At 50.1% G+C, this 25,723-nt stretch overlaps 1 protein-coding gene across 1 annotated transcript in view; it reads right to left on the reverse strand.

Annotated features, from left to right (window-relative positions):
• Nucleotides 1-25,723, reverse strand: part of CACNA1I (calcium voltage-gated channel subunit alpha1 I) — a 145,318-nt gene that overhangs the window by 73,092 nt on the left and 46,503 nt on the right. Inside the window, exons 4-7 of the mRNA XM_031940123.1 lie at nucleotides 15,716-15,875; nucleotides 10,651-10,966; nucleotides 10,252-10,426; nucleotides 1,433-1,911 (exon numbers count right to left, since the gene is read on the reverse strand). Of these exons, the coding sequence (XP_031795983.1) occupies nucleotides 1,433-1,911; nucleotides 10,252-10,426; nucleotides 10,651-10,966; nucleotides 15,716-15,875 (1,130 nt within the window). The remainder of the gene's footprint in view (nucleotides 1-1,432; nucleotides 1,912-10,251; nucleotides 10,427-10,650; nucleotides 10,967-15,715; nucleotides 15,876-25,723) is intronic.

Consider the following 25,723-nt stretch of genomic DNA (forward strand, 5'->3'; position numbering starts at 1 on the left):
TGTTATGAAACCTTTCCTTATTCTGAACCCAAATCTATCTCCCTGATATCAGTCAGAAGGAGCCATGACATTCCCAGACATCATCTCCTGGCCCCCAGTCCTGAGAGATGGTGCCCACCACCGCCAGACAATTGTTGCACGTTGGTAGGCATTCTTGCTTTGCTCCTTGGCCAGAGCCATGGCTTTATCCTTTCTTTCTTTCTTCCTTCTTTCCCTCCCTCCCTCTCTCCCTCCTTTCCTTCCTTCCTTCCTTCCTTCCTTCCTTCCTTCCTTCTTCCCTTCCTTCCTTCTTATCTTCCTTCCTTCCTTTCTTGATTCTTGGATTTACGGGCTAGATTTCTTTCTTAACAACAATGCCTTAAACTCAAATCACTTTGGCTCTCATTGGCCACAAAAGGTCCCAGTTCAGACCCATTCTTTATTTGGGTCTTGACTGCCTCAGAGTGAATGGAAATAGCAACTGTTTCTGTTGTGGTTAAAAACCCTGAAAATCTTCCCCTCCCAGATTAATGTTTTTCATAGTCAAAAAAGGCTATTCTTTGCCTCTTTTCTTACCTAGCCTTAACAGATGAATGAGTAAGTGGTTACCTCAGTCAAACTGAGACCTTTAAAAGACCTTAGCTTAAAAATGCAAGGTCTCCCATTGCATCCAGGGCTATCTCCAGTCATCTTGAAAATTCAGTCAGGTGACCTTGCACAGCCCTTCCTCAGTTAAATCCAACTTACTTCCATGTCATGACATCACCTCCCTGCTGTCATGGTCCTCGTCAAGAAAGGACAGAGCACAAAGTTGGGATTCCACCCCAGGTGCTATTACTTTTAATTCTATCTTCCAGGGAATTTGAGAGCTACCTTCAAATGTCTGAAATACTAAGTATCATATGGAAGAGAACTTAGCCTCATCCTGCTTGGCCCCAGGAGGTAAACCAGGAATAGTGGGTAGAAGTTGAGAAATGACAAGCTTAGGTTTGATGTTGGGAGAATTTTCCCAACAACTAGAGCTGTCCATGAGCAGATCCAGCTTCCCTGGGGAGCTAGTGGATTCTTCAAGCAGAGGTTGGATGACCATTGGTCAGGGAAGATTTAATTGGGATTCTTTTGGGGACAAGAGTTGGACTTTGAGGTCTCTGCAAACTGTGTCTCTTTCCTCGTGTCCTGTCTTACTCTGGATAGAAAAGGTACTGAGTATGTCAATGGCTGCTGGCACTCAGTAAACATTTGTCAGTTTTGCCATTTCTGAGCTGTGTGACCTCAGTCAAGTCACATGATTTCTCCAAATCTCAGAGAAGATGCTTTGGAAACCCTCAAATGCCATGGAAACAGGAGTTATTATTAAGAATAATACTTTAAAAAATAATAACCACTAACTGAGAACCTCAGCATCACTCTGCCCCTTTCTGACCCCCACCCCAAGACCCGGGGCAACACTCACCTGTTCGTGGTGTTCAATGCCCATGCTGACAGTGTTCACCAAGATGGCAATCATGATGCCTCGGTTAAAATATTTGCTGTCCACGATGCCCCTCAGCTTGGCCCTCACCTCCCGCCATATATCCCCACACAGGCTGGCTGCGCCACTGCCTTTTTCTCCCTCCTCTTCCTCCTTCTCTAGGTCCAGAGTTCCTTCACTGCTTCCTCCACCTTCGCCTTCATCATCATTGGCAGAACCTTCCTCCCGCCCAAAGTCATCATCACTCTCTGCCAGGGATAGACGCTGATCTCTCTCCTGCTGGCAATGGGGGCAGTTGCCAGGGTCGGAGGTCTGTGTCACAGAGATGGGTTGCACGAGAGTATGGGATGGGTAATCCAAGGGAATGTGTTTCTGACATAGCCCTGGAAGGCAAGGGAAAAGGTTAAAGTCAGTTTTATGAATTTCTTGTGGTAGTTCCCAAAGGGCCCCAAAGGAAAGGTCTGGACATTGAATGAGAATCCATTATTCATAACAGAAAGAATAAGAATTCAACACCAATTCTATGCACATTTTTCAAGAATCTACTCTAAAAAACCAGGGCTTAGTGTTGGGGATAAAGTCCCGTCCAAGGGCTTTATTAAAAGAAAAGGAATCAACAAAGGAGAAATTTTAAAATCCTTTTATTTGGGGAGGGGGCCCAGCAGGAAAAAAATTGAATAAGAACCTTAAACAGGAGGGCGAGTTTTTTATGGGGTCTTTGCCCGGGTTCTTTTTGAACCATGGTATCAAAAAATAGTCTTTTAAAGGCAAACCCTGGGAAAGGGGAAAAGGAAAGGGGAGGGGGGGGAAAAAAGGGGGGGGGGGGGAAAAGGGGGAAAAGAAAAGGGGGGGAAAAGGGGGGAGGGGGGGGAAAAAAGGGGAGGGGGGGGGGGGGGGGGGGGGGGGGGGGGGGGGGGGGGCGCTTCTTGGGGTCCCGGGCCCAAAAATCCGCCTTTTCCCTCGGATCGGGGCAAATTCACGGTTCCTCAAATTCCAACAAGGAAAGAAATACCAAAAGTCTGGGAATGATGACTGCTTTGGGGCAGCAAGCTCAGCATCAGTTTTATCCCTGACAATATCTTACACTGTCAGAAGTCAAAGGACTTTTGGCTCTCACATTAATGAAATCCAATATTTAGGTTTGGAAGTTCCTGGCTTCACTTGTCTCATCAAAAATAGCAGCAGCCTCTTCACTGATTCTGGTGACCTTTGGGGTGTTTTTTTTTTTTTATCCCTCAAGGATAAGTATAGGGTTCAGGATTAAGAAATAAAAGAGACTAAAGGCATATGGATGACTCAGAAGTGCTCCCAGGCCATCTAGTCCAAGTTCTTCACTTTACAGACAAGGAAATTGAGGCCCATGAATTTGAAAAGTCTTATCCAAGGTCACAGAGGTCGTAAGCATCCAAAGTCAGATTTCAAGCCTCCCAATGTCTTTCCGCTTTCCAGGCTCCTCTTGTAAAGCTCAGAAATCAAGTGTGTAAAGTGATTTGCAAACTTTAAAGTGTTGCAAAAATGTCGATTATTGTCATTTTAGACCCTCGATAATCTGCTCCAACCTCTCAGTCCTGTCTTCTCTCATACAGATGCCATGTTCAAAGACCAAGGATGGCTCTCAGAACCACGGACAGCGCCCAAAATCAAGGCTAGCTTTTCAGAGCCATGGACAGCATTCAGAACCAAGGACAGTTCCCAGTCCCTCCCCTAGAGTCCTAGCTTTTTCTCCCCTGCCTGTGGTCACACCTGCCCTCCTTCCTTCCCCTCCTCCACCATTTTCTGTCATAGTATGCTATCTTCCTGAGGGACTTGAATAAAAGTGAAGTGTTTTGCCTCGGGTCACAAAACCAGTTAAGCATCAGAACTACCAGGTCGTTACCTCTCAGTTCATGGCTCCTCCCCTCCAACTCTGTGTCCCCAGCTCCTAGCACAAAACCCAACATTCAGCAGGAATTCAATGACTGTTTTTTGATCCTGTGAAGTTCCTGTGGGTCGGTTTCAACTCCCAAAAGATGGACCAGTGACTTTTCTTTTCCAGGGAAGGTTGACCTGTGATTTCAATCAAAAATGGTGGGAAATTCCCCGTGATGCATGCTGGCCCTTCTTTGAACGAAATTGCCAAAAAGCAAAAAATTAAGTGACGGCCAAAAGTCCGGCTGGTAGCCATACATCTCATCAGAGATGAGACTTGAACGGGGTCTTCAATTAAAGCCAAAAGGAAGGAAAAGGAAGGAAGGAAAGGGAGAAAAGGGGGGGGAGAAAAGAAGGAGGAAGGAAGGAAGGAAGGAAGGAGGAAAAGGGAAGGAAGGAAGGGAAGGGGGAAGGGGAAGGAAAAGGGGAAAAGAAACTGGGGTTTGGTATTTTTTGGGATGAATGGAAGCCTCACTGGGCCCTACCCCTGCCGGGCACAAGGGAGGGGTTTGTGGGCTGAATGTAAAAGGGAAAGGCGGGCTTGGTTTTCCGGGATGGCGGGCTTCTGGGCTCGCCCCCGGGCCCTTTCCTGGCTTTGGCCCCTGCCTGGGCGGACCCCCCGGCTCCCACCTGGCCCTGGTGGGGCTGGGGGGATGGGAGGCCAGGTTCGGCCTTCCCGAGGGGGAACAACGGAAACCCCGGGGCCCGGGCCGGGCGGCTGGGGGGAGGAAGGCCCCGGGCCCGATCAGTGGTGTTTGCTTGGTCCCGGAGAACGGGGCAGACACGAGGACAGGGAAAGAAAGGAGGGCCCAAAGGGGGGAAAAAAAAGGGGGGGGGGGAAAAGGGGGGGCAAAACGGAAAAAGGGGGAAAGAAACCCGAGGGGGAGAAAAAAGGAGACCCGAGAACGGAAAAAGCAGACCGGGGGGAAAGGGGTTCCTAAAGATTGGTAAAGAGTCGAAACGCCCGGAAACCAAAAGAAGGGTTAGTGATGTCAGCAGACAAAGGGGGTGAAAAAGGAAAAAATCAAAATGGGGCCATCAAAAAAAGGGATAAAGACAAAGGGTAAACGAACCACAAAAACAAGGACAAAAGGGAAAAAGGGCGGAAAAGGGTCAGAATCCGTGGGCAAAAATAAAGTAAACAACAAAGGGAAAAAGAAAAAACAAGAAAAAATTAATGAGGCATAGAGACACAAACAGAGATAGAAGATAGAAGATTGCTCAGGTTGGGTCCTGAGAGAAACACTGTACAGGGAGGGGCTGAAGATAAGAAATCTCTATCTTCTAGGAATATGCTCAGCGCTAGGGTAGGGCTCATTTGGGTGGCTCTAGGGGACTGTGGGCCTCTGCTGTGAGCTCTGAGTCCAGCAGATGATGGCCCCAGCAGGACCAATCCAAGCTAGAGCCTTCCTTCCCTCTCACAACCTTCAGGCAGGAAGAAACGTACAGGGAGGCGTTGGTCTAAGGGACTTCCCAGAGAGGATGTGAAAAAAGAAGGTTCTCTCTGTCTCTCATTCTGTCTCTGTGTGTCTCTGTGTGTTTCTGTTTCTCTCTGTGTCTGTCTCCCTCTCTCTTTCTCTAGCTCTCTTCTCCTTCCTCCAAGGCTTTCACCAGAAGAATGACAGAAAAACCTCAGGTAGAAGGAAACTTCCCAGTGTCTTTAAATGAGGTTAATGCAATTAAATGGGGTTTAAATAGAGACTGAGCTGCCCTCTCCCTTACCCTGCCCGGCCTAAGAGAACCCATTGAGGAGAGGAGGGAATCCTTCTCCAGGGTCATTTGACCTCCCTATGCCAAGGAAGAGATATTTTAGGCCCTCAAAGTCCTTCTCTAACATTAATCAGCTCTCTGCTTGGGTGTATCCAGAATAATATCAATTTGAGAGAATTTAAAAAGTCAACAAAGAGGCACCAATAAGCTCTACCATGTGTGGTACTGAAGACACAAGGGAAATAGGAGCCCTCTGTCCTCCAGGAGCTTACACTCTGCGAGGAGACATGTAAGCAGGCAATTGTGAGGTGGTTTGTGGAGGCCATAGCCTTCCCTTGGAGGACAAGGAGCAGGGGAGCTCCAGCTGTGTCTGGGCCCTACGTGGAGATAGGAAATAGAAGGTCAATTTGGGAGAGTCTCAAGCAAGAGATTTTTGACTGGAATGTATTGTGTTGGAAACAATGAGAAATTAGCCTGGGAGCCTCACTGAGGGGTGGGGGGTGAGGGTGGGAGGGAGGCCTCTGTGTCTTAGGTTATGTTAGGAAAGACCAGAAGTGCAGCTGAAGACCTAGACAGGATCACAAGTCAGTAAATGTTCTGAGGAAGGATTCGAATCTAGTTTTTCCTGATTTAAAACCAGTCTTTTATCCTCCATTCTCCAAGGTCAACCTCTCTTCTTTTCAAGAGACTCCCAAAGCATCGGGTTTTTGTCAGAATCCCAGAATTACCACTTGGAATGAAAGTCAGAGGTAGTGACATCCTCTACCCAAAGGCCTCTGCCAGCTCTGACATCCCCTGTTCTAAGCCCCCTCCCAGCTCTGACATCCCCTGTTCTCAGCTCCCTCCCACTGACCCCTTTCCAGCCCCTCCCCTTCCCCTTTCTCTTCCTCCCATCTGACATCCCTGTTCTCCCCCCCCCCTTCTCCCCTTTTCCCCCTCCGCTCCATCCCCTGTTCTCATCCCTCCCGCTCTGCATCCCCTTTCCAGCCCCTCCCAGCTCTGACATCCCTGTTCAAGTTCCCTCCCGCTCTGCATCCCTGTTCTCCAGCCCCCCTCCACTCTGCTCCCTTTCTCAGCCCCCTCCCACTCTGACATCCCCTTTCTCAGCCCCTCCCGCTCTGTCCCTTTCTCAGCCCCTCCCAGCTCGCTCCCTTTTCAAGGCCCTTCAGCTCTAACCCTTTCTAAAAGCTCCTCCAATCTGTCCTTTTTTAAAAATCACGGGTCCAAAGGGAACTAAGCTGATTTGAACCCAAGGCCAGGGAATCCATACCTAGCACTCTCTTGGCCACATCATTCAAAGACATAAAGCTCCCAACTCCCAAGCCTCTGATTCTAATCAGTTTGCAGCCTGCCAACCCCACCTGCCTCTCTGCCTCCCATCCCCTCAGGTAGTGGTTTCTGGGGCACCCGTGGGTCCAACATCTCTCCCTGTCTCCTTCCTGCACTTTCTCTCCCTCTTCCTCCCCTCCCAGGGCTCAAAGACTGGGAAGTTGATCCAAACTACCTCCCTGAATTTCAAACAAGGAACTCCCTGCTTGCTCTCATTTGTATAAGCTTGCTTAAGAACTGGTCAGAAAGCCTTTTCTCATCCCCTTCAAAGCAGACTCTAAATCCATTGCATGCTGCCCTCTACCCTTTGAATCAATACAGTCTCTTCCCTCCCTTCTCCCACCCTCTAAACTCACTCTAATGCTTCCCTTTCTCCCTTTCCAGAAAGGGTGGAAATTGGTTTTCTGGATGGGATCCCACTGCCCTGGAGGATTCTGGGAAATCCCCCCTGCGGCTATGGCCCACCCTCTGGACAAGCTCGGGGTGTGCTTCTCCTGCCCCACCACTACTCAGCTGAGCCTCCCTCTTGCCTTCTCACAGGAGATGCCCAGGGAAGCCTTTCAGCAAGGCTGGTCCCAATCCTCTTATAGATGAGGAAATAATAATAACAATAATGTTTTATTTTTTCAGCTCCTTAAGTTATAGCATCTCATCTATTGGGCTACAATGTCCTGGTGAATCCAGTCCGGTCTCTGGGGCCACAGATCCCTGACACTTAGAGAAACAGAGACGGCCGCATGTTGCTGCACCATTCAGGTCCCCACTAACTGAGGCAGTTGGGCTAGATTCCTCCACCATCCTTTTTGGTTCTACATCTGTGTCCTTGGGAGCCCCTGATCTGCCATGATCTTTCTCCCCTGATGCTCCAGACCCAAAGCCCTCTATACCTTCGCCCAGTCTCTCTCCCCTTCTCCCTGTCAACACCAGTCCCTCGCCCTGCGACCTCCATCACTCACCATCTCTGCCCATGCTTGCTGTCTACGTGCACTATCTCTTTCCTTGCTGTTTATGTTCAGGTTAGAGGGAAAGTTCAGGTTTGGGGCCCTCCTCTTCCCCCAAGCTGCCAGCCTGTGGCCTTCCCCCCTTTCTATGCTGAGCTCCTAGAGAGCCATGGCCACTCCCTTGGCCTCCCCTTCCTCCCTCACCTTTCCTCCAAAGCTGCCTTCCATCCCCAGCACACCGCTCTTCCTGCTCATCCCATCTCACGGCCTCGGACCCTTCCAGGGCTTCTCGGCGGTCCTGAACCCTACGGCCCCGTCCCTTCTCCCTGCCATGATTTCTGGGACTTGCCCCCCATGATTCTCCTCCTGCCTCTCCAGCTACTCTCTCTTCTCCCTCTCCGTCATTCACCCACGGCCTCCAGAGCCAGCCCGGGAGCTGAGGAACAAGACGTTCCACGGGCCTCCTTGTCTCGCTCTGCGCTGCTGCTAAATCCCATGGTTTCAAATATTGATTCTCTCACTCCAGCCTGAATTTCTGCCCTAACTCCCGTCGGGCGTGTTGCCAACCGCCTGCTGGAGAGCTCCTCTCACACGTCCTGTAGGATCTCAAACTCAGCCAGAAAAACTGCGTCTATCATTTCCCCCCAAACCCCAGCCCCAAACTTCCCATTTCCCAGGAAGCCATTGCCACCCTCCCAGCCCCTTTCCCTCCCTTACCCTTTCCCCTTTCCAGCTGCCAAATCCTGTCCCTTCAACCTTTACACATCTCTCCACCCCAGCCCCTCTCCATTCAGAGATGTGGCTGTGGTTCAGGTCCTCACCACCAGCCATGGAGACACAGGGGCCTCCTCCTCATTGTCCCCCCATTAAAAACCTTCCTGAAATACAGATGTACCGACACCTCTCCTTCCTTGTGGGAGGCTCGTCTCCCTCCAAACTCAGCTCAAGGGACGGCTCTGCCAGGAAGCCTTCTCTGCCTCCCCTTCCTCCGGTCGCAAGTTCTTTCTCCCTTCTCAGTTCCCTTGGTGCCACCCGGTCTGGAGATGGAGGCACCTCGGAAACCCTTGTTTTATAGCGAGAGAAACTGAAGCAGAGCTTAAATGATCACCCAGAGTCACACAGCTAGGAAATATAGGAGGCAGGACTTGAATCCAGGTCTTCCTGAATCCGTGTTCACAGCTCTCTCCACTATGGGAGGCTGTGGACTTGTAGTTTCCCCCAGGGAAGGTAAGTGAGCTTCCAGGGCTGGGTTATTACCCTTTTTGGCCCCTACAGACTGGCTCCTGGCCCCAATAGGGCCTAGGGGGGCTCTGATTTTTCCAGGCTAGTCTGTCTCCACCCACCAGGCTTCTATTCACCACCAGCCCCGTCTGTCCTGTCCCTCCTCTAGAGTCCTCCATAGCTGGCATTTTCTATTTCAGATCAGACAGTGTCCAAGTGGATTCATGTCTTCCTGCTGTTGATGCAGCTGAGTGGGACCCCTTCCCTCCCTAAGAAACATCGGAGTTGTCCTGAAACTTGAACCCACGGGGCCCAGATGGATATAGAGCACCCCCCCTTCTCCCTCGCCCCAGACTCAAGGCCTACAAGGATCTGTCCCTTCCCTGTCCTTCCCAAGACAGCTTTGGACAAGATAACCCTGGCCCCGCTGCCCTGCCTATATCTGGGGGGCTCAGTTCCCAGGGTTCAGGGGCTACTCTCACTTGCAGGTGTCAGTCCTCGCGCCAGCAGGAGGGCTTTTGAGCTGCCTGTATTCCTTGCTCGTGTTCCCAACCTCCCGTCCCAGAGTCCCTCCGGCCAAGCCCCACGGCCTTCCCTTCGACCAGCCGAGTGGCAGAGCCCGGGAGGCCTTGCCCAGTTCCTCTGTGAATCCCTTTTAGTCCCGGCCTCAGGCTTCCTGAATGTTCGGCCTTGCCTTCCCCTAAGTTCACACCCCTCTGGCCTCTGTGATGGGAAAAGAGGGACAGACTGGGGGAGGGGAGGAGAGCCACGGGAGGACAGCCCTGAGTGATCTCTGTGGGCTCTGCCAGCTGTCAAGAAGGGAGGCTCAGCCTGGCTCTGTGGGCTGCAGGGAGGAGACTCCTGCCAGTGCTAAAGGCACGAGCCAGGATTAAGTGGTCCTGAAGGGTCTGGCCCCTTGATACAGAGTCCCCATTTTGCAGATGAGGAGACTGAGGCCCAGGGAGACAAGCTGCCCTTGACCGAAGGTCACCGGGAGAATAAGAGGGAGAGGCCCTTCCTGCTTCCCAACCCCGGCCCCTTTCCAATTGTGTGCCAGTGTTAAGATCGCAGGCTCCTGCAAGGCGCTGACCTCCCCAGCTGGGCAATGGGAAGCTCTCCAAGGATGAGGAAAGGTTCTCAGAACATCTGGGAGAGCTGCCAGGCCCACTCCAGGAACAGGAATGCAACCAAGCCCTTCCCTGATCGGGCTCTGTGGTAAGCAAGAGGAAAGAACCCCAGATTCGAGAGCTGGGGCTAGAGGATCTGAGTTCTAATCTCAGCTTCACGACCTGTATGACCTCGAGCAAGTAATGGGGGACTCAGTTTCCTCATCTGTCTCTGTAGGCCTCTGTGGGGTCCCTTCTGGCCTCACCTATTACTTTGTGACCATCAGCATCCTCCTGTCTCATATGGGATCAACAACCTGGACCCGGGAGGTACCTGAGAGATCTAAGTCACCATTTCTCATTTGACAGATGGTAATATTGGGTCAGAGGGGGTTCAGGGGATGTGGGGTCTCAGGGACCAGGTCTGGACTTTCCCTCCCTTCCCCTGCCCAGGACACCAGCCCAGGGGAGGCTGGGAGCAAGACAAATGATCCCTAGCCAACTCAGCCGAGATCGGAACTTCCAGCCTCTGCCTTCCATCACTCTCTGACTGGTCCAGTGAAAAACGCATTTCTCTCTGCACCTCAGAAGGAGGCCCAAGGATCCGGGAAACCCCCTTCTCTCCAAAGGGCCCCTCCCGGCCTGGCTCCTGGGCCCCCCACACTTACTATAATCAGCAGGATGAAGTAGATGAAGTTGTAGAAGGAATGGGCGTCCATGACATAGTACATGATCTCAACCCAGCCTTCTAGGGTGATCACCTGTGGGGGACAAAGAAGGGGGGGTCAGCTGGCTGCACCTTGGGCCCTGGAATGTTTCTATCCCTAAGGGGAGACTGGGCTCCAACCCTGCAGGAAGCCCAACTGACTCGCTCTGCCTGCTCCGGACCGTCCTGCAGGCAGCCTGCTGGGACACCACGCCCGGCTGACCAGGCCTGCCCCCTCCGGACCCTTCCTGCTGGGACCCCCGGGTGAGCCGGCCCCACCTGGAATATGACGATCCAGGCGTAGCCGATGTTGTCGAAGTTGATGGCGCCCTTGTGGGGGTTGACGCTGCCCGTGCGGCACACGTTGTAATAGCGGTTCCAGTTGACACACATGCCGCTGATGTTGAAGTCCTGCTGGGCCGCGCTGTAGAAGGCGAAGTCGTCCTTGCTCAGGCAGCACTCCCGGCCCTGCTCCTTGAGCGGGGGGATTTCGTGGCAGCCCATGATGCCGTTGTCCCCCGAGAGCGAGCAGATGAACGGCATCTCGTCATCCTCCTCCGGCTGGTAGTAGGGAGGGAGGGCCACATCCCCTTGTCTGAAAAAGCAGGAGGGAGAAAGGGGGCTCATCCCTGCTCCCCTGGAGTCGAGTGCAGGCCCGTGTCCTCTGCCCACCCACAGGCCCCCTTCTCGTAGGGGTGGGACGCTAGAGGAAGCCCGTTCATTCCTTCCCCTTATCATTCACTCATCGTCTCCCTGCTAACTCATCCATCCTTCCAGCCACTCACTTCTTCACTATCGCATTAATTATCAAACAAAGCTCTGCTGGGCGCAGAGCCCTAGGTGTACTGAGTAAGGGGGTTCTGCCCCTTGGAGCACCGAAGCTGGCAGGCAGGGCCGCCAGCCACACAGATCGTGGCAATATTCAGTATTCTGACCGGGTTTCAGAGCTCATGAAGAGCCGCAGCACAAGGGCTGCCTCCCTTATTCAAAATTCCCCCAATCTCTCTTTTTTTAATTGTGTGCCCAGGAACCCACAAGGCTCAGCCAAGGTCAATGGAGTTTACTGTTGTGATCAAATAAAATTTAAGTTAACTTCGTCTCTTGTGTCTCTGTTATTTTGGATCTGTGATGAGATCCAAGGAGGGAGCTCCTGGCATGGACACTCCCTCTAGCCCTGTCCAATGGGTCTCCAGGCACAGCAGGACTTAGTATTTGTCTGTATCTCATAGCTGTATTTCCCTTAATCATCCTCTGTATTTTATTCACTCAAGAGCATGATTGTGAGAAGGGGTGGGTTCTTTGGCAGACTGTTGAGGGGCTCCATGGCCGACCCCAGTCTTAGATTAAATGATTCATCCAGGGTCTTCCCCCGTGTCAGAAAAATCAGGAGGAGAACTCGCAGCCACATTTTCCTGACTACGAAACTAGCTTTTTCCCAGCGCTCCCCACACTCTCTTGGATGCAATTATCAATCCCCACAGATGCATTCATTTCAATTCTCTCAAATTCTCAATTCTCTCAGATATATATTAATTATGTCCATAGTAGCAATTAGGATAAAATAATAAATGCAAGCTAAGGAGCAGTCAGGTCTCCTTCCCTGCCCAGCATCGAACCTCTACCCACTGCGCCAAACTACCTCTCGTGCAATCACACACATGGACACGTATGGGTAAAACTGCCCACAAATCAGGGGGCGGGAGCAGTGGGGAGAGAGCTGGGTGGGGAGTCCCCATCTGGCCTGGAGAGTTACTAGCTGTACAATTCTGGAAAAATCGCTTCACCTCTGTCTTCCTCAGTTTCCTCATCTGTAAAAGGGAGATAATCATAGCCCCTCCCTCCCAAGGGACACATGTAACACAGTCACGGACACAGAGATGCACACACATACATGAACACGTACATACACACAGACACATGTGCACACACATCGCTGCTTCTTGCTCTCCTCTCTGGGGCCTCCCCTTCCCCTCCCTCTGCCATTCAGCTCTCCGCCCTCCTCCCCAGGCCCCCTTTCCAGCTCTCAGGCTCCCAGAATCCGGACTGGTTGGCGCCTGAGGAAAGATACTTGTCAGGATTGCTCTGTTCTGGCCTTTCCCAGGAAGAGAAAGAGCTGACTTAGCAGGAGTTACAGGAAATAAGTGAGCACAAACAGGGGCTTGAGTCACCCGGGCTTTGTCAGAGAAGCCAGGTAGTCCTGAGGCTACATTAACAGATAATTAGAGTCCCAGCTCTAGACTCAGAAAACCTGGGTTCAGAATCTACCTGGGTGTGATTTGGGGGGCAAGTCACTTGATTTCTCTATTGCTCAGTTTCCTTATCTGTAAAGCAAAGGGGGCTGGATTGTATGGCCTCTGAGCTCCCTCCATCTCTGAACCACTGTGATCCCATGAAATGAGGGGCCTACTTACTTCCCCTTGCCCTGAGGAGGCCAGACCTACCTTGCTATGCCAACTTAATTTTACGAGAAAAGTGAAAATCATTAACATATATTTGAATATGTATGACATATTGGATTGCTTGCCATCTAGGGGAGGGGGAGGGGAAGGAGGGGAAAATCTGAATTACAAGGCTATGCAAGGGTGAGTGTTGAAAAATTATCCATTCACATGTTTTAAAATTTAAAAGCTTTAATAATTAAAAATTTTTTAAAAGAAAGAAAAGTGAAAATCATTATTATCCTTTGACTCAGTGATCTCACAACTGAACTTGTCCCCCAACGAGATTTGAGACAGAAAAAAAGGACCCATACCTACCAAAATAATAATGAAAATTCTCTTTGTGGCGGTAGGGCTCTGGAAAGAAAGTGACTGCACAAGTTGTGGTCTCTGAATATAAAGGAATATGATTGTGCCCTAAGAAATGATGATTATGAAGATTTCTGAGACATATGGGAAGATCTGGATGAACTGATTCAGGACCAAGAGAAGGATTCCCATAGTAACTACAGTAATATCAACAAAAAGCAACCCTAAAAGAATCTGGATTAAAGGCAAAGAACAATTCTGATTCCAGAGGAACAATAATGAAACACACTTGGTGTTTCCTCTTGGTAGGATGGTGGTAAGTTACGGGTGCGACATACTGCATATATTATCAGAAGGAGACCACTGGACCGAATGGTCTGGACCGAATGGTCTGCACCACCGTGACTCTAAGCTACCATTTGCATTCCACCACCATGGCGGTCGGAGCTGTCAGGCTTCTAATTAGGGGTCGCCCTCTCAAGGGCTGCATCCTTGGACCCCTTCATTTTCTCCGTAGCCAAGCTGATCCAATTGTCATCCCCCGCATGTGTTTCTCTGCCGCCTTTGAGCTCTCTGACACACACCGCTGAAAACATCTGGAAGCCGCGTTCGGCTCCGGTTCACCGACAAGACAGAGCACATGCCAGAAAGGACGGAGGCAGAGATGTCAGGCTTATCAAATTTTTAGGTGACATGAAGCTGTCAGGGACAGACAAACATTCGGTGACAGAATCCTGATCTAAAAAGATCTTGACAGCCTAGAACAATGGCCAGATCTATTAATAAAAACCCTAGTGCTGATGATTGTAGAGGCTTCTGCTCAGGTTATAGAAAAACCCCACAACGTTGCCAGAACAAGAAAGGGGAGATGTGACAAGGAGCCAATTCCTATAAAGAAGACCTCGGCGCACAAGCTGATTGCAAACTCAATAGGTATCAACGATGCAACAGGACCGCCAAGACCACTAATATAGACGGAGGTCGCCTTGACAGGTTCAGAGCAAAGTGGGCTGGAGAGCTACTAGCCCCCTCCTTGGTTAGACCACATCTGAGAGCAGAACTGTGTTCCATTTTGGGGAGATTCAGAAAGCAATTAAAGAAATGCATCCAGGCTACTAGGTGGCACCATAGTGGATAGAGCATTGAGTTTGTTGTTAGGACAACCCAAGTTCAAATCTCACCTAAGATACTTCCTGACTGTAACCCTAGGCAATCATCTCACCTCTCTCTGCCTCAGTTTGCTCAAATGCAAAATGGGAATAATAACAGCATCAATGTCCCATGGTTGTAAAGTGCTTAACACAGCACACATAGTAGGCGCTGTATAAATTCTTGCTCCCTCCCTATGGATTCTGGGTGATGGAGGCAGGGGCAAGGGGAGAATTCCTTCCCCAGTCCCCAGCTGCCAGGAAATGTGGGAGAAGGAACAGTCACCGTTAGAGGGGCAGCCAAGAGTTATCATGTCTCCACAAAGAAGCCAGCCTCCGTGGGTACCACTGCATGCAAGGACCTTGAAAGAAAGAAATCCAGGGTCACAGATTTAGAGCTGGAATGCTCTCTGGAGGCCATTTTGCAGATGAGATCTAGGGAGATCGAGGCACTTGTCCAAAATCACACAGGTAATAAGGGGGAGAACCAGATTTGAATTCAGGACTCCTGAGTCTCCATCTAGCTTTCCATTGTACTACAATAGAGGAGAGACTTCAGAGTATGTAGTGAAAGGGATGGTAAAGGGAATAATGACTGGGGAGGGAAAGATTTGAATTTAATATGGGGAAGGGGACACTGGTGGTCAGAGTAGTCAGCAGTGGCCTGGGCTACTGACCATCTCCAGCAGTTCTCATACTGCTACTTGAGGATCAAATGAGATAATATTTGTAGAGTGTTCAGTATAGCACTTGACACACAGTGGATACTTAATAAATTCTTGTTTCATTCCTTCTTTTTCTTCCTTATTTCCTCCCTCCCTCCCTTCCCTCTTTTCCTTCCTTCTTTCCCTTTCCCTAATTTTCCTTCCTTCTTTCTTTCCTTCCTCCCTTCCTCCCTTTACTTTCTTCCTTGCTTTTTTTTCCTTCTTTTCTTCTGACTCCTATGGAGAAAGGCCTCAAGCAAAACAGCTCATGCATGGGCCATCCATAGTTGGGTGTTCATTTGCTTATTTCTTTGTGTGTATGTGTGTATACATTTGTATATGTGTTTGTGTATATACATTTACACATATGTGTGTATCTCTGTATGTCTATATCTATACTCCAAGGGCCTATCATAGTATTCTGTACACAGTGCACAGTAATAATGGTGCTTGATAAATGTTGACTTGAATTTGGCTCTTATTCTTCATGCTAGATTCTTAATTCTGTGAGACTGGGAACCATCTTTTCTAAATTTTGTATCTCCCTTAGTCAAGTAAACCTCTCTGCCCAGAGAAGGTAGTTAATAAGCATTTGTTGGATGATTTTGATTTACAATCACTCTAGGTGCCTGAGTGGGAGAGCCAACCTTCCAATCATTCAAATTGTCAAATGAGTTGTCACCATGTGTGGAACACAGTTGGTACTCTATAAATGCTTCTCATTCCCTCCCTCCCTCTCACTCACATGGTGAAGTTGTCCTCCAGAAAGCAGCGGTTCCGAAGCAGGCCGGCCCACAGCTGCACACCGATTATCCCAAAGATGAAGAAGACAAAGAAACACAACAGCAGTACGTTGCCCAACATGGGCAGGGTGTCCAGCAGCAGGTTCACGAGGATGCGCATACCTGTGGAGGAGAGGGTGAAGGTGGGTGCAGGAAGAAGGGAGAGAAAAGGAAGGGAAGAAAGAGAGGGAGAGAGGAGAGACCACATCATTGGGGAGTCAAAGCAGATGGAAGCAAACTCAAGGTGGAGGACTAAGAAATGGTGGTTTCTATCATGGCCTCTCACAACTCCCCAGTTCTCCTCCTTGAGGAGATTCAGCTCAGAGGGTCTTCTCTCTTCCCTCCCTCCTTCCCCTCCTGAAAACTCAGTGACGATGACAGAGAAAGTTCCAAAATCATGCAGCATTTCAGACCAAGCTTTCTCTTGGAAGGTCAGATATGGCAGGATGCCCCGTTTTTACCTCACAACCCCTTATTCAGGCAAAATGGGAACAAACCACTGGCTCCTCCCTTATCACCTGAAATCACAAGTCTGGAAGGAACCCAGCCTAGTCTAACCCGCTACCTATTGAGAAACTGAGATCCAGAGAAGGGATAATGACTTGGCCACTTAAAGGGCTATGGGTCATAAATCTGGGCAGAACCTCAGAGACCACTTCATTCAACCTTCTCTTTTACAGATGAGGAAACTGAGACCCAGAGAGTTGAACCCATTTGCCCGTGGTCATACAAGTAGTAATAGAACTGGGACGGGAACCAAGAGCCACACAGCCCAGTTATTTAGGATCATAAGGTCATAAATGGCAAGATCACAGATTCAAAACTGGAAGAAAGCTTATTCTCCCTTAAATGCCCTCATTTTACAGAAGGGGAAACCGAGGGTAGGAGAAGTCTTGATTTAAGCTCTAGAACGTAAGTTCCCCGAGGTCAGGATTATCTGCTTGTTGTGTTTCCAAGGACACCTTGGAAAGATCACACATTGTCATGGAGAGCTTAACCAGTGCTTTTCCATTCGTTCATTCATAAGGTCATAGATTTAGAGAGAGAACTTTCAGCATGATTTTATTCATAAAATCACCAAGGCCCACAGGAGTTTGTGTCCTCAGAGATGCAAGCTGGGCTTTAGCCCAAGAGCTCCCGAGGAACACTGTTATACAGACCCACTGGACCCTAGGACTGGCTCCTCAGTGGTGTTCAAGATGAGGGTGGGATGACAAACAATAGGGAGGAGAGATGAGAAATGGGAGGGAGGGATCAATAAGGGAGGAGGCTGGTGTCCTTGACCAGAATTCAATTTGTTTGGGGGCCAATGACGGCATCATTATTAACGAGGTTAATTATTTGGGATTTGGATCCCTGGCTCCGAGTACTGCGTGTTTGTGGATCAATAATTAATGCCCACCACCGACTTCTGCCCCTGAAACTAGGTCAGCCTCCTCCTGGGGAAGGCGGCAGCCGATTCTCTCCAGGCCCCAGAATGAGCCAGGAAGCTGGCCCACATCTGAGTTTAGAGCTTCTGCTCCCCCTTCCCCACCCCTACCAAGTGCTGGAAGCCTTCATTGGGCTGAGTTTGGGTGGGAGGAAACATTCAATGGAACCAACTCCAAAACTCTCTTCACGAGTCAACAAACCAGAGCCACTGGCCCATACAGATTCCCTATTAATCCCCCAATCTCGGCTGCCCCTCCCCAGCACATCCCTCAAAGGAAAGGTTCCGTTCTTTCCCCTCTATTAATTATCTTCTCTGGGGATATGGAAATTCGGGAAGAGGATAATGAAATTCGGGAAGATGTTCTCTGAAGGGCTCCCCAACTGGCCTTCGTTCTCAAAAGATTCCCTCCCGCTCCCCTTCCCAAAGTTCTCCTCCTTTCTCCTGGTGTCCTGGGAATTCCAGATCTTTCCGAAAACCCACAGAGTCCAGGCTGTAATTAGCTAATTAGGGATTTGTAACTAGTTCATTACTTCTGCTGCCAGGGAAAGGGGAGCATTGAAATCAGGAGTCAGGGTAGACCCCGGAAGCCCCAGTTAATCCTCTTTTTATGACTGTGGTCAAGTAATTAGCCAAGTCAGGCTGGCCCTCCTACACCATGTCACCAATTCTCAGGGGGACTGGGCTGGAACCCACAGAAGGAAGGAGAATTGTAGAAGAAGAGAAGAAAAAAAGAGGGAAAAGGGAGGCAGGAAAGAAATGAAAAATCAGAGATGAAATGAGAAAAGAAGAAATAAAGATATGGGAGTTCCTGGGGCGGGGGGCCCTAATGCACTGTGGTAGAGGGAGCCCTGAGTTTGAATCCCACAGCAGATGCTCGCTGACTGACACTGAGCAAATCATTTCTGGGAACCTCCATTTTTTCTGCAAAATTGAGATGAATTTACAACCTCTTGTGAGATAGCTGTACGGGAGGTGGCTCTGCAGACTTCAAAGGCTGGAGAAATGTGGGCTCTTCTCTTAATTGGCCCCCAGCCATGATTTCATTGGTTCGGGGAACTTCCAGTCTAGGAAATTCCTTCTGCCAGGGGAGATCAATCTGTCCCTGATCAAAAGAGTTGGCTGGGGCTGGGGTGGGGGGAGTCCCGAAGGGCTCATTGGGACCTGGACGGCTCCCTTGGCCTCTAAGGCAGGATGTGGCAAAGGGGAGGCTCCCAGCTCTTCCTGCTCTCTTCTCCCCCAATGACTGCCCCCTAAGTCATCACAATGACATAAAAAAGCCACCTGGATGCTCCCTTCCTCCTCAGGCAAAGGTCAATGGGCAGATCTTGGAAGGGACCTTCTCCTCCAGGGCCCTTTACATCGTCTGTGTCCTGGGGGTGCCCATGAGCCCTTCCCAGAATCCCTTGTTTAAATGGGGGAAGTAAATCCAGAACATGGCCAAAGAAATGAAATCTGTGTTGGTTTATTTTTTTATCAGAGAATAAGGGCTAGAAGGGACCTTGAAGATAAAAAGACAACTGGCTTTGGGAGCAGGGAAGGGACTTTTCCCGACTCCCGCAGCCACAAAACGGCAAAGCCCGAGTTCTTTCCGTTGCTCTGCCTCAGTAGGATGGGAATCCCCTGCGGAATATCCTGTGTGAGTGGCTCTCTAATGTTCCAGGGACGGGGAACTCACTACCTGTCCTAGAGCCCCAGAGCCTCTGGTTCTTTAAGTGCCTTTTTCTTGGAGATCAGTTCCTGGACCAGATCCTACATTCCTGGAGCTGGTGGGCTAGGGAAAGGGGGTAAAGGAGATGGCAGCTCCACCGCTATTGATCAATCTTCTCTCCCCTTTCTCTTCTCTCTCTCCCTCTCACTCACTCCCTTTTTTGCTTCTCTCTCCCTCTCCGTGTGTCTGTCTTCTCTTTCTCTATGTCTCTATCTCTCTCTGTCTCTGTCTTCCTCTGTGTGTGTGTGTGTGTCTCTGTCTCTGTCTCTCTCTCTCTGCCTGTCTCTGTCTCTGTCTCTGTCTCTGTCTCTGTCTGTGTGTGTGTGTGTCTCTGTCTCTGTCTTTCTCTCTATCTCTGTCTCTCTCTCTGTCTCTCTGTGTCTCTCTGTCTCTGTCTCTGTCTCTTTCTCTCTGTCTCTCTGTCTCTCTGTCTCTCTCTCTGTCTCTGTCTCTCTGTGTGTGTCTCTGTCTCTCAGTCTCTCTCTCTCTCTCTCTCTCTCTCTCTCTCTCTCTCTCTCTCTCTGTCCCTACCACAGAGTACTTGTATGTTCCACGTTCCCACCCACCCATCATGAGCTGACCATGTGGTCACACTCTTCTGGTGGAGAGGAGAAAAACTCAGTCAAGCATTTTTAAAACTACTCAAAGGCAGGAGAGGGGGAGGGGAAGAGGCAGGGGAGATGAGCTTTCAGAGGGAGAGAGAATTGGATTGGGGTCCAGCACAGAGACCTGGCCTGGTCAGTCTCTAAAGGGCGCTCTAAGAAGGCTAAAATATGGGTCCCCTCCCCCATACACAATTTTGTATGCATACCCTACCAGCCTTCCTGTCTGTCTCCTCCTGGCTCAGGACCAGGGGGTCCTGAGGTGGGGGGTAGGGGAGCTATGGGGCAAGACCAGCAGGGAACATCCAGACTCCAAAGTGAGAGGCAGGGCCCAACTGGAAGCACCTGCTCCATCAGGTGACCACGGATCTAGCATGTCCCTCTGCTCAAAACTACAAAATTGTTCCCAACACCTACAGGGCAAGACTAACGATAACAACCGAGATCTCCATAGCACTTTGAATTTGCACTGAGAAGTACATGCTGTTATTTCCATTAACAGATGCGGAAACTGAGGCAAAGAGCATTTAAGTGACTTGCCCAGGACCACACAGTTAATAGGCACCTGAGAACAGAATTTGAATTTAGGGCTTCTTGTTTCCAAGTCCAGCACTCTGGGAAGGGCAGACTGAGCTGCCTCCACAAGAGTCTCTACAATCTGTTCCCCTTCTTCGTTTCTCCCCCCACTTCCTTCTCATACACCCTGTGCTTTATCTAGCCCAAGGGACTAGTTTTACTGCTTTAAAAACAGTAATTCAATATATTGGATTTATTTTGTAATTCTATTTTTTATTAATTTGATTATAATTCAACAATCTTTTATGCATTTAAAAATATTCCTGATAATGGCTGCCAAACCAGATTGCCATTTGGGTCCCTGGTACCAAAAAAAAAAGGAGATCCCTTGTTTTAGCTGAAGTGGATTTTAGTAGTTTCCCACCTAGGTGCTTTTGCTCTAGCGGTTCCCAGTGCAGACGTGCCCTCTCTTGCCCCAGCTAAAGTCCCATATCCTCAGAAGCCCTTCTCAGAGTCTCCCAGGCTTCCTCCCTTCCTCCCAAGCTTTATTCTCCCCCACTCTATTATTCCCATCCCTCACAACATTTTGCTTTTTTATGCCAGGAGGTTGTGCTGCTATTAGTCTTACTAGATTAGACTGAGGCAGGTACTGTGGACCCACTGACTCTAAATCCCAGAATCCCATGGGTTGAAAGGAGCTCGGAGATCATGACCCCCTTCTAACATCCCTGACTGCTCAGGGACCTTCAGTGATGGGGACCCTCTGCCTCCCAGGGCTGCTTTTGGTCGGCTCTGCTTTTCAGAAGGTTTTTCATCCTCCTCACAGCTGGCATGGGGATAGTCCTAAAACCCAGACCCGCTCCTCGCTGTCCAACGCAGGAACCACCAAGAACTCCCTGTTTCTTCTAGGATAAAATTTTGGCTCCACCGACGTGTTTTCTGCCAACCTCCATTCTGGTTTCAAAAAGACTCTTTATTCAGAACTGGCTGGCCATTCCCCATAGAAACCTCTCATTTTCCACCTCTGGGTCTTTGCGTTCAGCCATGTCCTTAATGCCATTTGGGGTTCTCAGGCTTTATCACCCTAATCCAGGTTTTCTAGACAAAGATACTGGAGCAGTTTGCCGAGTCCTTCTCCAGCTCATTCGACAGGTGAAGAAACTGAGGCAAAGGGTGGAGTGACTTGGCCCAGGATGGTTTGCTGTGTTCCTCTCCAGTTCATTTGATAGATGAAGAAACTGAGGCAAAGGGTGGAGTGATTTGTTCCATTTCTGCCTCGGTGGGAGGGCTGGGAAAGGGGCAGAGGCCGGTGATTCTTGAGTGACTCCGTCACCTTCGAAGCCTGTGTTCTGTCTCCAGACAGTCCCCATCACCCTTGGTTAGATGGCCGTTGGTGTGCCTGGTGGCCTCCACTGGGAGCGGGTGGGGGTGAGGGAGGGAGGGGAGAGGCTAAGGGAGAAGGATAGGGGAGCTGGGAAGGAAACTGGGAAGGGAGGAGGGTTAGACTGAGTAGGAGGCTAAGACGGGGAAGGGAGAGAGGAGTGTGTGACTGGCGGATCTGCCCTGAACAGTTTGCTAAACCAGAGAAGGCCTCAGAAATAGGAACTATTTTGGGGCAGAGACTTAGGGGATTCAGAACCAAAAGGGACTTTAGAGACCATCTCCACAGATGTCTTGTCTTACAGCTAAGGAAACTGAGGCTCAGAGAGAACAAGACTCGTGCCCAGAGTCACCCGGCTGACTGGAAACAGCCGAGCCAGAATTCCATTTTGTGCTCGTTCCGGCTCTTTGATCTCTTTCCCTGTAAAGTTGTCCTCCGATTGCTCAGGCCGGGGTGAAGGTAAGCAGAGTTCGTGAAGGCAATGCCAGGACAGGATGCAAGGGGTCCCTCGGGCCTGGCGATGGACCCCGAGAAACACTTCTCATCGGTTTGACTTTGGCCAGGGAGAGGCTGGGCAGGGGCAGAACGACTTGTTCTGAGTCAGTAAGTGAGAATGACCATCACTGAGGGGTTGCAACCCGCCTTGGGGGTGAGGGGAAAGACCCATTCAGACCAAATCATGGATCGTAAAGAAATGATAGTGGGCGTGATGTGTGTAAGGAGGGTCTGGAAAACTGAATTTCCTTGTAGGGATGATGGAGTGAGTCCCACAGAATGCTTCCTTTGCCCAGGCTCCCGGTCTGATGGTGACTGGCAGTAGGGGCAGCAGGAGGGGTGAGCCAGTGACTTCTGACCCAACTCCCCTCGGGATCATGGGAGGGAGAATGGCTTCTGACCCCACTCCCCTCAGCCTTTGGATGGCCAGTGGCTTCTGACCCAACTCCCCCTGGGATCATGGGAGGGAGAGTGGCTGACTTCTGACCCCTCCCCTCCCATGTCTATAGGATGAGGGTGACAGGTGTGACATGGGGAGTGCAGGGCTCGCGGTCAGAGCAGCCCTGTGACCTCGGGGCAGCCCCCTCTGAATTCTAGATTAGAGCTGAAATGACCTTAGAGGGTCAGCTTAGAGGGGACCTGGACCGACCGCTTCCTTTTTTCAGATAGGAATACTGTGGCCGAGAGAGCTTAAGTCCCTTGTCCGAGATTAAGCAGGTAAGTAGCCAAGGCTGGGCCTAAGGACTGTAGATCTAGAATGAAAAGGACTTTTCAGGCCACTGAATCCACTCCTCCGCATTCACAAACGAGAACAGAGGCACAGAATCACATGAGATTCGAATCCAGGCCCCTGGACCAAAGCCGGTGTCTTCCACTGGACCTTGTCACCTCTGGGAAATGAGAGTATTCAGTGCAGTGACTTTGAGGTTCCCCCCAGCTCTGAATCCTGGCATTCTGTGGCATTTTCTTTCCCCATTCTTCCCGCCCCCCCCCCATCCTCCTTCTTGGCCCTCCCTGGGTGCAGGTTCCAGTAACAGCCTTGGGGGTCAGGACCTCCCTGAGGCTGGAGGGAAAGCCAGAAAACCTGAAGGGGATGGGGTGGGGAACAGAGAAGGGGGAAAGCAGCCAAGTTCCTTCTTCTTCTTCTGCCCTTCTCTGGTGCCAGTTAATCAGGGCCACAGCAGGGCGTGCCGGGGGAGGGCGGGGAGAGAGAACATATGGTCCGTGGCTGCCCAGGTCAGAGCCGCTGGCCCGGTACCCAGGCTGGCGCTCCCTTGGCTGGGATGAGGGCAGAGATAGCGCAGAGAGGAGTTCGGTGGCTCCTGCCAACGGGGTGCACAGCGCTCGGCCAGAGAGGGCACACAAAGGCCCAGGGGCCGGGCTCTGCTGCTGCGGCAAGAGCACTCCCTGAGACTCAAATCCCACTTCTGGCACTCTTCCCTGGGTGACCCTGGACAAGTCCGTCACCCTCCACTTCCTGGTCTTCTCCTCTAACACGAGGGGGTCAGCCTGGACTGGAAGTTGGAGACACAGTGGGTAAGGGTGTTGTCTGGGAGTCTGGGGGGCCCACATTCGAATCCTGCCTTGATTTCGTCCCATGTCAAGTGACCAAACCTCACTTAGTCTCACCGGTAAAATGAAGATGTCGGACTCAACACCTTTCAAAATTCTTTCCATCTTTAGATTCCTTTCACCTCTACATGGAAGGAAGAATGTAAGCATTTATTAAGCACCTACTCTATACTGGGCACTATGCTAATCAATTTACAAGTATTTCATTTGGTTTTCCCAATAAACCTGAGAGGTAGGTGCTATTATGCCCACTTTATAGATGGGAAGACAGGGAACAAGTGAGATTCGAACTCACTTCAGGCTCAGCGCTCTATCCACCACATCCCCAGTTGTCTCTACAGCTACAGTATATATCAGTCTATATTCTTCCTTACCTTCAAGGCCTAACCCAGGAGCTAACATTTTCTTAATTTACATCCTATTAGAAGTCTTTTCCAATGCTTCTTAATTCAATGCCTTCCTTCTGCTAATTATTTCCTATTTATCCTGTATATATTTGTTTGCTCATCGCCTTCCCCATTAGATCACAAGCACCTCGAGCTCAGGAATTGTCTTTTTGCCTCTTTTTGTATCCCCAGTGCTTAGCACAGTACCTGGTACACAGTAGGCATTTAATAAATGTTCACTGAATGAATGAATTTAGCATTTTGAAGTATGTGAAGCACTCTTCCTATAATAACCCTGGATGCTATATATGTTAACAAGGATATTAGGAAGGATGAGTATCATTCTCTTCTCTTTTTTTAATAGATGAGAAAAGTAATGTTGAGAGAGGAAGTAATGAATATGTGAAAGAGGCAGGATTTGAACTCAGGACTCCCAACCGTGGGTCTCATTCTTCTATCACTCAGCCTGACTACCTGGGAACCTTTCCTACCCCCCCCACTCTCCCATATCCTCCCCATGAAGCAGTTCTGGGAGCGTTCCTCCCAAGAAAGCCTTCCTCCAGCGGACGCCTCATGGGGGGATGGAACAGACTCTGCCTTCCCAGAAGGCCTGCCAAAGCAGCCCGAGCTCTGGGAAGTCTGAGCTGACCAGTCGTGACAGATTGTGTGTGTACATGTCATCCAAGGGCCAAGCTCCTGGAGCACAGGGATCGGTCACCCAAAGGCTGGCCACAGGCCGGGGGATTGAGGCCGGAGGATTGAGCGACCATCCAGGGAGGCAGGGTGGACATCTCGCCCAGCTCTGGCTCACACTGCCAAAAGGAGAGGAAGGGTCTTTCTGGACTCAGGTCCAGAAAGACCCCTCCTTGTCTAGCCCTTCCTTCAAAGGACTTGCCAGAGAACTGGAAGCTCTGTTCCTTTGGATCATAACCTCTTGGAGAGCTACAAGTGTGGGCAGCGCCATATTCCCTATATTCCCAGGGTCCAGATCAGGGATTTACACATCACAGCATACAATGGGGTCTCCTGATCATAGATTTGGGGTGAAAGGGGTCTTAGAGAGAGATGTCTTACACAGGACGAAGGGAAGTGATCTGGCCCAAAGTTGTGCAATTAGTAAGAGAACCCAGGACTGCTGGTCCCAAATTCACTACTATTTCCAGTACCCTCCTGCCTCCTGCCCAATGGTTAGTGCATTTCACTGAACTCTGACCTAGCCCAGCCCTACTCTCCTACCCAGTGTGCAATTATCTCAACTTTCAGAAGTTTCTTGTCACGTCTGACTGAGCTTTCTCTCACACACATCAGAGCTGTCAGATTGTCACAGCTGGTGGGCAGAGGGGTGGGGAGAAGGAGGAAGAGAAGAGAGAGAGGGGAAGAAGGGAGAAAAAGACCAGAAGGAAAGGAGGAGGAAGGCAGAAAATAGGGAGAGAGGACCAGAATATATGAATGGAGGTGATAGAGAGAGGGAGAGACAGAGAGACAGACAAAGACAGAGAGACAGAGGCAGACACAGAGAGAAGGGAATAGGGAGGGGAGAGATACAGAAAGGAAGGGAATGGATAGAGAAGAAGGGGAAGAGGAAGGAGAGAGGAAGAAAAAAAGAAAGAAGGAGGAGGAAGGGAGAGGAGCAATGATGAAGAGACAGAAAAAGAGGAAGAGAGAATCAAAATATTTAAGTGGAGGTGAGAGAAAGAAAGAGAGAAACAAAGAAAGAAGGAAATAGGGAAGAAAGAAAGAGAAAGGAAGTGAATGATAGAGGGAAGGAGGGGAAAAGAAGGGAATGCAAAGAGAAGAAGGGAAAGAGGAAGGAGAGAGAATTGAGACCAGGAAAAGGGGAGAAGGGAGAGGGAGAAATGATGAAGAGGCAAAAAAAGAG

The sequence above is a fragment of the Sarcophilus harrisii genome, chromosome 5 (genome assembly GCF_902635505.1).
Source record: "Sarcophilus harrisii chromosome 5, mSarHar1.11, whole genome shotgun sequence".
NCBI classification, from domain to species: domain Eukaryota; kingdom Metazoa; phylum Chordata; class Mammalia; order Dasyuromorphia; family Dasyuridae; genus Sarcophilus; species Sarcophilus harrisii.